This window comes from Pteropus medius, unplaced genomic scaffold, assembly GCF_902729225.1.
Source record: "Pteropus medius unplaced genomic scaffold, Ma_sr-lr_union100, whole genome shotgun sequence".
In the NCBI taxonomy this organism is placed as follows: Eukaryota; Metazoa; Chordata; class Mammalia; order Chiroptera; family Pteropodidae; genus Pteropus; species Pteropus medius.
The window spans coordinates 7,521,106-7,534,515 of NW_024344370.1; the positions used below are offsets into that span (position 1 = coordinate 7,521,106).

Here is a 13,410-nt window from a genome sequence, read left to right on the forward strand (position 1 = left end):
GCAGCTCCTAATACAGATGAAGCTTCACTCGCCCGCCACTCACCTCCAGCTGTGCAGCCCTGTTCCTAACAGGCCACGAACTGGCATCAGTCCGTGGCTCAGGGGTTGGGGATCCCTGCTTTAAATCTCTTGCATATCCAGTTCCATCTTGGTATCTCCTTCTCTTCTCAGAGGGCCTGAACTAACAGAATCTTCTATTAATCTGTACTCAGCTATTTGTGAAGTCAGGTACCTACTATGTATCAGATACCACTAAGTAACAAAGACATAAGAATTAATAACAATTCTTGCCCTTAAGTAACTTAGTCTCCTGCAGATATGAGGAACCATGGCTTGCAGGCCAAATCTGCTTTAATAAGTAGAGTTGTACTGGAACACAGCCACACCTATTCCCTTACATGTCTACGGCTGCTTTCACCTTACAACAGTCAGGCCGTTGTGACTGAGGTTGTGTGATCCACAAACATTTATTATCTGGCACTTCAAAGAACAAGCTTGCTGATCCCTGGTCCAATGGGACCAGAGATACCCTCCAGACAGGAATGTTAGTATCCTTACTTTGCAGATGAGGACACAGTGGTTCAGAGTGTAAGCAATTTGCCTAAGATCATGTGGGTATCAGTAACTCAGAGCTAGGATTCAAACCCAGGCCTGCCTCACTCCAAACCCTGTTCATTATATCCCTTCCATTACTGAGCTTGTGCTATACTTAACCACAGTTTTTTTTGATAGGAGAAGTGACTGAACTTCTTTAATTAAGGAATAAAGGTGGAGTGATTATTGCTTAATTCCTTCCAGTTAAAAGGAAACTCTTCACTTACTCACCTTTGAACTACTTTCTCAATAAATAATAGGCATTTTGCTGGGACATAGATAAAAGCAAATTCTTTCATAGACTTATCCACCATCACTCCCAACATAATGACACCTAAGATATTCTTACATCCTTCAAGTTCGCTCATGAATGAACTTTTATAACCCTCTACCTTGATCGACCTCTCTCCCTTCCTTGTCTAGCAAACACCTATTGATGCAAGACACAACACAAGTGTTACTTCTGAATAAGATATTCTCTGACTTCCTCAAGTACGGTTGACTTCTCAGTCCTCCAATAGCACTGAATTCACATCCTTATAATGGCATTTGTGACAATGAATTCTGATTTATCTGTCTTCCTATCTAAACTGTAACTCTAAAGATAAGGTCACGCATCCAAAGTGTTTAGTGGTGTGGCTATACTAGGCACTCCACAATGCTTGAGAAAGGAAAAGGAAGCAGGAAGAGAGGAGGACAGGGAAAAGCAGCATATGTGAGGATCTAATTAACACTGAACCCAAGGCCCCCACCCTCCCCCCAAAAAGCAAAACCACTGAATAGCTCTAAGAAAAGGCCAGAACGTAAGTATTAATCAAGCGACTGGTAAAACGCTGACTGGACACAAGTCGCATAAAAATGCTTAACTAGACTATGCTTTCTGATTCTCTCACATAAAACATTTATCTGGCCTCCCCCACTTCTACTTTGGAAGCTTACAAATAGAAGGGGCAGGAAGAGGAAGTGTCTCACCTACTAGACTTCCACTGGTGGAGACAGGGCTCTGCCTCCCATCAAGGCTCATACAAACAAGAATCCCACAAAATAGGAAAGTTTAGAATGCTTGGCAGTAAAAAGTCCCATGTCTATCCTATTACTACTATTCAACACAGACTTTGTCACTACGCAAAACACTAACGTTGGCTGCTTTGTCTTTTTAAAATAAAAATCTACTCTATAGCCAGGTATTTAAGAAATACTCCACCAAATGCATCCCTCGGACATCCTAAACCTAAAACTTCTCCTGCCAAGCCACATCCCCACTCTTCTCCCAGTAAAGCTGACATGCATTTCTGACTGAAAGCCTTGGTCTCACCATCCCTGTCATGTGAAATATCACTTCCCTTCCTATCCCTTATTATTAAGACCCAGGTTGAAGTCCTCCACCTCCTCCTCCATGAGGTCCCAAAACACTCCAGTGCACACCGAGTCACAGACACAATTCCTGCACCGGCAGGCAGACAACATAATCATGATACAGTCTGGTATAATGTAGGTAAATGGTGAGAGTGTGGGCAACTAGAGTGGGTTTGCCCTATCTAAAGACTTTCAGGTTCAAAATTTTTTAAGACATTGCCTTAGAAGCTAATACATTAGGTGCCTCTTGGTAAGGGAACTGAGTGGCGAGGGAAGAGAGGTGGAAGAGAAACATTTCATTGCATAGAATCATTTGTACTTTGTAAATTTTAAACCACATGAAAATGTTACCTTCACAAAATACACAAAATTGAAAGACAAAAATGAGACAGAACTCAAAGACTGCCCGTGTAATTTACTGTTAAAGGTTAATCTTGGTTAATTAATTAAATACTACCTTGGTTCTGCCATTATTTTTTTCCACATATGAATACTCTATCAAAAGAGATTGCAAAGTTAGGGAGGAGAAGAATCATGTCATATTTCTTTTTTATCTCCTTTATTGCCTTGGACTGAGAAATACATGTGATATGTATTTAATATTTGGAATCCTAAGAGCTTAGAATTTAAAACGTTCTTAAAGATCTAGTCCATCCTTGTCATTTTATAGATGAAAAAGCTGATGCCAGACAGGCTAAGGAACTTATCCAGCTATTATAGGACAAGAATCTATGACCTGATGAACTGAGTAAAAACAAAAAAAAACCAAAAAACAAAAAATCACAGGCACACATTCTAAGCTTTACTGAAAAAATAAAGAATTCCACTAGAGGGAGCCAATAGTCCATTAACTTAAAGGTGAGGTTCCTAAAACAATTTCTATACATTAGCTCTCAACCACTGCCCCTGAGCCAGTGAATTTCTCTCTGTAAACCATGAACACCTTCTGGGTTACAAGTAGCCACCAGGGTTTGCATCACTAGTAAGAACAGGTCAAGAGCCAGGTGCAGGCCCCAGACTAGGGACCCCATCATACTAAAGATCTATGCTAGGCCAACACCTTCTTTATTAAATAGTCCAAAACGAGCAATTATCGTAATACACACTTCAATTTTTATATAACCCATAATATTAGGTTTAAATAATTCTATATAATTGTCTGTTCACATACATTAATAGGCAGACTCAATGATCAGTTTGGAATTTCTTTAAATAGAACATTCCTGGTGTTTTATTTAGATGCTTCAAAGAGAAAAGTGTCTGGTTCTCTGAGGATGAATATCTACCTGTCTTCCTCACAGGGCTGTCACGAAGATTAAATGAGATCGTGGAAGGGAAGCTGCTTCATAAACTGAAATTTCTTACAATAGTACAAAGTAGTATACAACTGGTTCTCATTAGAAGTCTAGGGCCATGAAGTTTTGTTAGACCCAGATGACAACCTCAGACTCAACTATGAGGACTCTTCAGTGAACTATAGTCTTCACTAGCATCAAATCCAGAACTCCTTCTAGTTAATAGTATTAGAATGTACATGTAGTCACAAAACAAACATGACATACATTTTTTTAAAACTAAAAATAAAATTTGACACATTCTAAAAAAAAAGCTTAACTCATCATCTCTGTTATAATTCTCCAGCATACATGTGTATATACAATCTGTATTTTAAAAATACTATAAGAGCCTTTATATTTCATGTTGCTTTGTCTAACTATGTCTTTCTGTAACTCACAGACCCAGGAAACTACCTATCCCCTGAGATACTAATATAAACATTTAGACTGATTTTTACCTTACCTCCTTTACTTGAGAACTTCCTGAAGAAGACAGCTGATCATTTAACATGTATTACATAGTACTTAACACATTACTAGAATTCTGTGTATAAACACATGTTGACTACACCAAATGTTTCTTGTTTTATTATTCTGTGTATTTACTCATTCACTCACTAATTCATTTAAGAAGCTAAGCCAATCTCTTGTTGTGAATGAAGGCTGTCTGGCGTACCACAAGAACAAAGACTTCAGAAAGAGACCTCAAAGCAAATCCTAACTCTTTCACTATTAGCTGAGTGGCTATGGAAAAATTAGTAACTTTGGTCTTATTAATTTCCTAATCTTTAAAATAGGATACCATCTACATCTACAGATGTTGAGTTAAATGACAATTATGTAACAAGTCTGATACATGACAGGTGCTGTAAAATTTTAGTTCCTTTTTTCCCAGCAAGAACTCTCAGCTGTCTGTTCCAGCCTTCTTGATAATACTTAAAAAGGTTCCTCTTCCATAAAGCTTGTTATTTAGAAGCACATTCTGGAATTTCTTCCCCTTACTGACTTTCCACTATTTTCAAATCTAATCTGCCTCTAGGTCCTAATCTCCCCCAGTCTGCCTTTTATTATAATTTGGCTGTAGTACTATTCAACTACAAAAAGCAGTTGGAACTAGAGCAAGTAGGGCAGCCTGCCCCCACTCTTCCCTGGAGCACTGGCATGTAACCATGACGATCCTCAGCGCCAGTCCCGGAAGCTGCATGGGTGCTACAGCTGCCTCCACATTCATCAGCTTACTCTCAAATCAAGGTGCATGCTCCTTAACAGGTGATTTACATGTCTACATAGATTTCATCCTGGATTAATCTGAGATCATCAAACATCAGGGGTTAACTTACAGAATTCCACTCAGGAAAATGGAAAGCTGAGTTTTCATGTGGTAAATAATGAAAGAAAATACGGCCCACTTTATGACTCACAAGTTTTATGTAAGAGAAACTGGGGGGTGGGGAAGGATCATTATTTCATGGACCAACTTAATCTGTGTGTACACTCTGTTTTTTTAAAGGGGAATACATGAGGAAGTCTTCATATTGAAGAGAACAGTAAGTGCTGGGTGGTTGCTCCTAGGGCCTGATCCTGTTTTAATTCTGATGACTTTTAAAGCCTCATGGGACTCCATGAGAGCTATCCAATTTAAGGTCAAAAGAGAACAGATTGGAAGTTGCTCATCCAGGGAATATTTTAGAAGTTTGCTGGCTAAATCTTGATGGTGTACAAGCAATCAGTTTCCCAGGAGAAATAATCACTCAAGAATCCCCAATGAAGCGCAGCACGTGAAACCAGGGCTGCAGCTTCTACTGCTTGATTGTAATAAGCACTATGGTCTCAAATAGGCTAAAATCACCCATAATTTTAATTAAAAGCTGGATCAGCAAGCCAGAAATAACTGCCAAATGGAGAGACGACTAATTGCCCAAATAACAATCTTGATATCTAGAAGCTGAAGATTGCTAATGAAACTCCATGAGGAATTAGATTCTAAATGTACAACAATGTCTGGTCTTAGCCTTGACAGTGGTGACCCGCCTCTCCCTGCTCTGCAGCCCTTCTCAGTACCTAGTCTCAAAGAAGCCAAAGAAATGGTTCAGGTATGAAAAATCAGGTTTTCAATGCTCAAAACCAGGTGTTCCAGTGGCCCCAAAATGCCCTCATTAAATGTGTTGTAAGAACATTCTTTATTTTTCTATTGGAGTAAAAAAAAGCAAATATTAAGAGTCCATTTGCTCCATTTTTTTTAATCCCCTCTGTTTCTTAGCACTTTGGTAGGCCTCTCTGTAGATAAGTCAGCAATTCCTCTTTCCTGAACTTGTGTGACTTCATCCCTCGTTAGTCCTCTCCCATTTCCTGAATATTAGGTAGATCCTTCCACCTCCAGCAATAACGGCCTAGCATGCAGTGGGAATGGAAGTAAAAGCAGAGTCCATTTCCCTCAGATTATCTGGTGGTAAGTGTCCAATCATAAAATAGCACTGAAACATGAGCAAAAATCTTTGATGGAAAGCAGACATGAATTGCCAAGGTTAATCTGATACATCAGGGAATTACAGTACAATTCTTCATATGAACCTTGAGCTCTGCTTAAAGATCAGACACACTCTGCCACTAACCCCCTGAATATATACATTCTAATTGCTCACAAAGGCCCAACCCAGAGCTATCATTTCACTCATTTTAGATTCTCTAGAAGTACAGTCCGTCTCTTGGGTGTACAAAAGGCATGAAAAGATTTCCTTACTGAAAAATCACTGCAACAAAAGACTGCTATGAAATGCTCTATGAAGCCAAGAAACATTGCAATCCGTTCTATTATAACACATTCAGTTATCCACTCAATAAACCACAAGAAGTATCACTCCAAGGGACAAGGTATATCCCTTCACATGAGGAAGTTTCAACAGACTCTGACCAGATCCACTCCTCCTTCCTGTACTGCTCCCCTTGAGGGTTTACTGGTTGCCATTACCTGTACAAGTGACCATTATCTTCAAAATCTTCCTGACCCCATTTTCCCTTGATGTCTTCAATAACATGATTCTTCAGGAATTTTTTAAGCAGCTGGACAGTTTGTTTGCGGGTCACTTCGGGGCCAAAGTTTTGACTGCACCTCAGCAGCTCATGTAACCAATCCACAGCTTCAGCCGCTGTGAAGCAATGTTCATAACTTTTGAAACGACAGCGATGTTTTCGTAATGGCATTTTAGCGCGAAAAAGTTCAACCGTTTCATTCCACTAAGAGAAAAATAAGAGAAAGGCATTTAGTAATTGACTGATTTCATTAATGGTTATTACACCTCGAATACGTAAAACAATGCAATTTTTTCTATTTAGAAGACTGCTTTAATAATAGATGGAGTCTTGAAATTTTTATATTTCAAGCTTCACGCTCTAAAGAAAAAGTAACTTTTTAAAATGAATTTATTCACTTCATATTTACTGGAGATATTGCCATCAAGTTTTCCTATTATTTGGCACTCGCATAAAAGAACCTCCAAATTTACCATAACATATGGTTACGTAGGAATCATGAGACCCTATGTGAAGACACTTGGCCCAGCTAACAGCCAGAATCAAGTCAAGTGGCCATTTTAAACCACCAGTTCTAGTCAAGTCACCAAATAGATGATGATGGCACATGAGTGATCCCAATAGAAGAACCACTGACATAAGCTCAGCTCAGACTGCTGACCCACAGAATTGTGAGCAAGTAAATGCTTGTATTAAGCATAATGAAACGATGCCACAGATTCCCCAAGTCTACTGAATTCATATGTAAAATATCATGAGTATGTGGCATGTGTACTTTTCTGTAAAAAGGAGATAATTTTTATCAGATTCTCAAAGTAGCTTATGAGTCAAATAAAAAAGTAAAGAACCATCTGCCCTAACCATGATTTCTTCTTCTAGAAGCTGGCCTTCTTAGCTCTGGCTTGACTCCACTGGCCATAGTGTAACTGGCTCTAGAAAGAAAAGGAAACTCTATTTCCCACTGTCCCACCGTCCTCATCTCTTCCACATATACAATTCTAGCCAAATGAGAGTTTGGATCTTAATTCCCATCTTCTCCTGGATAACTATCAGGATGCACAGAACAATGAGACTAATTCCCAAGATGTGGCCAAGACATGGTGACAGACCAAGGAGCGACGTCCCTTCCTCCAAAATGATCATTATGCTTTCATAGAAAGCTGTTTAAAAACCTGCAATGGATATACCAAATGGTCACCACTTATTTCATTATGGTAATCCTTTGAAACAGCAATCACTAAAATTAATTGCTCCAAGTCATAAGGAAATCAAGTACGCCTCTCAGAATTCTGAATACCAAAGCTCTTATCCCAGGAGAAAAGACAGCACTTCTGACCTTGGGGTCAGCAAAGGATCTTCAGACCATCCAACCAGGTCAACTCCTCATTTAGGTGGGTGCTGACAGAAACAGAAACGCCAGGGGTCGGAAATGTGGCCAAGGAAATCCACCTCTGTTCAGGGCACCGTTAGAAAGAACCTCAAGTGTCACCACAAGAGACACGCAGGACAGAGACACGCCCTGCCCGGAGGGCAGCGAAGGGGGAGCATTACAAGATGTGAGTGGCCTTAGGGTTACGGATCAGGTCTTTTCTCTCCGGACACAGAGGTCAGACTCAGAACACAAAAGCTGGAGGCCGGGGGGGCAGGGTAGTCGGGGGGGGCGGGGAGGGAGGAGTGGTCACCCTAGTCTTCCAGGCGCTTTAAATCCAGAGGCGCCGTTGATCGTCGAGAACTCAGCCTAGATCTCGGGAACCAAGCAGTGCCCACCCGCGACGGGCTGGGCTCTAGACATGGTTAGCTTTGAGCAACATCCAGAAAACGTCCGCCCGGGCCGAAACACGTCTCGCCACCAAACCCGGGTCTGGCCTGCCCGGGGAGAAGCGAAAGCTGACCAGTACGCGGTCGGGGAATCGCGGAGCCGACAGCATTGTCTCGCACGCTCACTCACCAGCTTTGTGGCCCGGTATGGCCCGGGCCCCACGATGCGGTGCTCCATTGTCCGCACGCAGCGGCGGCTGCGGCCGAACCGGCGCAGATAGCGACCCTACGGAACCGCAGTTTGAATCGCGAACCTGCGCGCAGCGGGCGCTGATTGGGCGGTGCTGTGGCACGTGACGGGAACTGCGGGGCGGGGCCACCGGGACCCGTGGAGGAGTGGGGCGGAGATCCCAGCTGCGTCTCTCCTGAGACAGGGAGTTGAGGGCGTACACGCTCCCTGGGCAAAGTCAGCTGCCCACCCTCGTCCCACCTTGCGCGCACTCCACAGGCAGGTGCGGACTGACCGTGCGGGGGTGTTTCCGCCACACCCTAGGGCGAAGCGGGCTGGCGTACATCCTCAGACTTACCCACGGCTAGTCCATTCCGCGCACACACGTTTTCTCTGCAAAAGCGTCAATGAAAGTCTGTAATTCAATGACTGAAAAAGCTGGACTGGACAGAGCACTGTGAACCTGGAGGTGCTGCCAAGATTGGGAGACGTGGGTAGTGAAATGAAGTGAGTCCTTACAAGTGGAGGGACATTTAAAAATTAGATAACAGCATTTGGCCACAGGTAGTGGCCTTAGGGTGTAAAAACAACAAAGAGCTGGAAAAGGGCCCTAATTAAGCTTTCTATTTTTTTTTTTAACATTTTCCCCACAGTTGACATTAAATATTGTTTTATATTAGTTTCAGTTGTACGGCATAGTGATTAGACATTTATCTAATGTACAAAGTGGTCCTCCTGCCATTAGTCTAGTACTCACGTGGCACTATACATAGTTATTATAATATTATTGATTATATTCCCTATGTTGTACTTTGAGCCCCTGAGACTATTTTGTAACTACTAATTTGTAGTTCTTAATCTCTTCACCTTTTCGTCCAGCCCCCCAAACCCCTTTCCATTTGGTAACCATCATTTTGTATTTGTTCTTTGGATAAAGTAGGCTTGCCCTTGAATTTCAGTTCTATGTTTTGTATCAGACTGAAATTTTCAGTCCTTTGCCATAGGGCTGTGAGTTCTTTTTTGCTGCTCAGGATTTTCCCCCCAGGAATTGGTGGTCTGATGTGCAACTTTTCAAAGGGACAAATGAAGTCACTCTATACCTCACTCTATACTTTATACCTCAGCTGGAGTTCACAGTTCAAATCTGACCACCTCAGTGAGCACTCAAGACAAAAGAAAGCAGAATAAAGGATCAGATTCCCACTTGAGTCCATTTTCATAACCCCTTTCCTCCATTTGTTGGTTTAGGTATGTATTTAGCTGCATTTTAGAAAGCCCCCCAAATTCCTAGGATGATACATACATATTTTGTAATCAGAAAAAGCAATAAAGATCATTTTACTTCCAATGGATGAATCCTTAGCAAAATTTATTCTTCTTGGTGGGGAAGGAAAACTGAATTCCAAGGAAGAGATATGCTGGACCTTGGCAAGGGTTACCAATGGGGCACAAGAAACAGAAGGAGTAAAGGAATTTCAAAGCCTTGTCCATCTGAGACCTGCCACAGTGGTGGAACTGGGATTTGATACAAGACCTCATGCCACTTCCCGAGCATGTTCCCAAGAGTCCATCATGAGCAGTGGACTGTCTTTGAGAATGTAGTTTAAAATGGGCTACTGACTATCAGTCTTTCAGCATCACATAAAAATAATTGGGAAATTTCTCCCTGTCTCTGTGCTCTAGGAGCCAGTGCTTCCTACCTTTCTGACCTAACTCCAACTATCTGTTCCTTAAATATACTGTTTGTTTCCACCTCACAGCCTTTGGAGTTTCCTCTGTCGGAAATGTTCTTGTCCCAGCTCTTTACAAGGCCGTCTCCATCTCACCATTCAGATCTCACTTTAAATGCTGTAAACCCAGAAAAGTCTTCCTTGACACTTGCACTATTTTATTTCCTTCATAACATTTATCTATGTGCTACAGTTGAATAAGTACACAAAAAATGCTAGTTTATTTTTCGTTGATTGATTGGTGACTATTGTAACAGTATTTATTTCTGATTTATCTACTAGGAACTTAGAGCCAAATTTGTGGCCGATTCCTAACAACTATAGAGAATATAATGGCAAGTTGTTTTATTTTTCTATCTTTTTTCTCTACTTATTCTATGGTATTATATAAATATATAACTAGCTGCCTCAGTTTCTTTTTGGAAAAGTGTACTCACTTCTTATTAGAAATAAGTTACAATCGTTACATTTGTAAAGCAGCTTTCAAAACTTTTTCACATTTCATTTGATCTTCAGACTGTTTAGATATATAAATATGAATAACCCCTTTTTACTGTTGAGGAAATGCAGCTTCAGAAAGGCTGTGACTTACTTAACCAGAGAGGTTAAATGTCCCATAGCCAGTATTTAAGAAAACTTGAACTTGAACCTAGATCTTCTTCTGTGAAAGCCCAGGGAGCTTGATTTGGTTTGGTTGCTTGACTGGTTGGTTTTTACTAAGACCTTCAAGAATCAAAAAGGATAATTTTCAAATATAAGGTCAAATTTTGCCTTTATATTTATGCAAAGATACATTTCAGGAGAGGGGGAAGAAAAATATAGAAACCTTTTATAAGTCTATCCGAATGACCTTTCTCAAGAATGAGTTTCATAAAAATCACAAATTTGGTTTTTCAAGCCTCTGATTATGGTTTGGCTTGTTATTATATTAACTGAGATTGACTGCATATGAAGTATAAATTTAATCACACGACTCTTCCCCCCAAGAAAGTTGAACTTCCAGTTATGTCTCAATTAAATTATTAAAATTTATTTCCATATTCTAAGTGTAGCAATTTTAATAAATCCCTGTTCATACTCTTCTCTGGCATATATAAGCATGAAGTCATCAAGATCCTTGTAAAAGTCTTGACTCAGCCTCAGAACATCTATATAAGTATTAGTACATTGAGAACTGGCAGTTTCACTATCAGCAGCTGTCACTGACACTGGGAAATTCCAAGCTGTAGAGCCAAGAGAAACATAGGCATCAAGTGTACGGCGGGGTTGGAAGTTGTGTTTCTCAATCACACTAAGTAGGGAGTGGCGGGGAGCCATGCCTTCACTCCCAGAAGAATTCATGACTGCCACTTTCAGTCCTCCTGCTGTGTGAAAGGTCTCCCAGCCAGTTGGGTCATTTTGAAAGAACTCCTCTGCTGAAACCTGTCACTCATTGCTTATGTTATTAGACTGTAGCCTTTTGGATTGTACTGCAACTACATTAAGCTGTGATTGTTGGCATTTAAGCCATCAAGACAGTCCATTTGCTGAAGTGCTTAAAGTTTATAAAATCTATGACTTGATTTCCACTGCTATTGGCCTGTACTGTCACCGCTTAGTTGGGAAATGCCATCCCCCACCCCACCAGAACCTGTGCCAATAGTATTCGCTAATAGGGGAATCATATTCTTTGGGGTATGGGTGAAGAAGAAAGGATAAAGACGTGTGAAAAATATAAAATCATACTATTTCACTGAAATGGTTAAATAATATTTTTACTTCAGTATTTTAAAAAAATAAATGCCACAAAGATATGAGGATTACATTCATTCAATCATTTATACACATATACGAGGACTTACTATGTGCCAGGTACTGTTCCAGTCACTGGAATATAGTAGATAAAACAAAGCCCTTATTTCCAGAAGCTGACATTCTAGCAGAGGAGGGGACAATAACTCAACAATAATGTGTGTGTGTGTGTGTGTGTGTGTGTGGTGGTAATTGAGTACTGGGAAGAAAAGTAGAAGAAAGAGGAGAGGGTTGTTAATTGGGGCAGAACTACTATTTTGGCTCAAGTGGCTAAATGTCACTTCAGGAGTGACATTTTAGTATATAATATGTGTGAAATAAAGGAGTAGCTTTCTAAGCTGATGGAATAACAGCCCATGCGGAAGTCTGATGTGGACACATGCTTGCCATGTCTAGGAAACCTGGGAAGAAGCCAGTGTTTGTTGAAGTGGAGTGAATGAAAAGGACAGTAGACAAGATGGGGTTGGCTCCAGAGAGTAGTGTTTTTTAGGCTACATAACAGGCCATGGGATTGGGATTTTACTCTGAAATAGTTAAAAATGTATTAAAAAGTTTTGAGCAGCAGAATGACAAGATCTTAAATATATCTTTTTAAACATCGCTCTGGCTGCTGTGTGGATAATGGACTGGGATGGGCACAGGAGTAGAGAGCAAGAGTGGAAGCAGGAACACCAGTTAGAAAGCTGTTGTAATACTCGAGCAGAAAAAAAAATTTGGTTGGTACAGTGCCACCTCGATATTCACACCGTCACTGTTCCAAGTCAGCATAATAAAACCTTCACCAAGGATATAGCCTAATAGATTCTCATATTTGGGCATAAGTTAAGTTTCTGGTACATCATAGCCATGCCTTTTTGTTGCTATAGCTAAGTATAATTCTTTATATCTAGAAAAGTGACCAAATGAGAAACTTTTTTTTTTTTTTAACTAACATTGATCTGGCCAAGGAATATAGAATGAATTAGAGAAGGAAGATCTTGGAGGCAGGAAAGCCATTTAGAAGGTAGTTGAATAAATAAAGACATGAAATTCCAAGAGCAATGGAGTGTTATGAAAATAGCTGCTTAATCGTGGGCAAGGCTTCTCTTGTGTCTGTTTCCTAACTGATAACATGGAAATAATAGTGATATCTGCTCATAGGGTTATTGAAGGACTTAACTGAGAAAATGTCTTCAAATGCTGCTTCCCTTGTATGGTAGGTAGAATTCCAAGATAGTCTCCAAGATTCTCATCCCCAATATATACACACTTTCTCCCATCTATTCAATCAAACGCTGATCTAGCTATTGCTGTAAAGGGGTTTTGCATGTGTAATTAAGGTCCCAAATTAGTTGACCTTGCAACAGGGAGATTATCTTGGTGAGCCAGACTTAATCACATGAGTCCTTTAAGAGAATAGACTATTTTAGCTAGTTGCAAAAGTCAGAGATTTGAAGTGAAACTAAATTCTGACACCCTGAGCTTGGAAGCAAATTCCCCCCACCCCACCCCACCTCCACTCCCAGAGCCTCCACAAGGGAACTCAGCCCGGCCGATGTCTTCATTTCAGCCTTCTGATACCTGATATACTGAGCAGAGAGCATAT

At 40.7% G+C, this 13,410-nt stretch overlaps 1 protein-coding gene across 1 annotated transcript in view; it reads right to left on the reverse strand.

The window, feature by feature from the left end:
• Nucleotides 1-8,415, reverse strand: part of DEPDC1B (DEP domain containing 1B) — a 52,131-nt gene extending 43,716 nt beyond the window's left edge. The window contains exons 1-2 of the mRNA XM_039869986.1: nt 8,266-8,415; nt 6,256-6,521 (exon numbers count right to left, since the gene is read on the reverse strand). Coding sequence (XP_039725920.1) covers nt 6,256-6,521; nt 8,266-8,313 — 314 coding nt within the window. The 5' untranslated portion in view covers nt 8,314-8,415. The remainder of the gene's footprint in view (nt 1-6,255; nt 6,522-8,265) is intronic.
• Nucleotides 8,416-13,410: the final 4,995 nt, after the last annotated feature.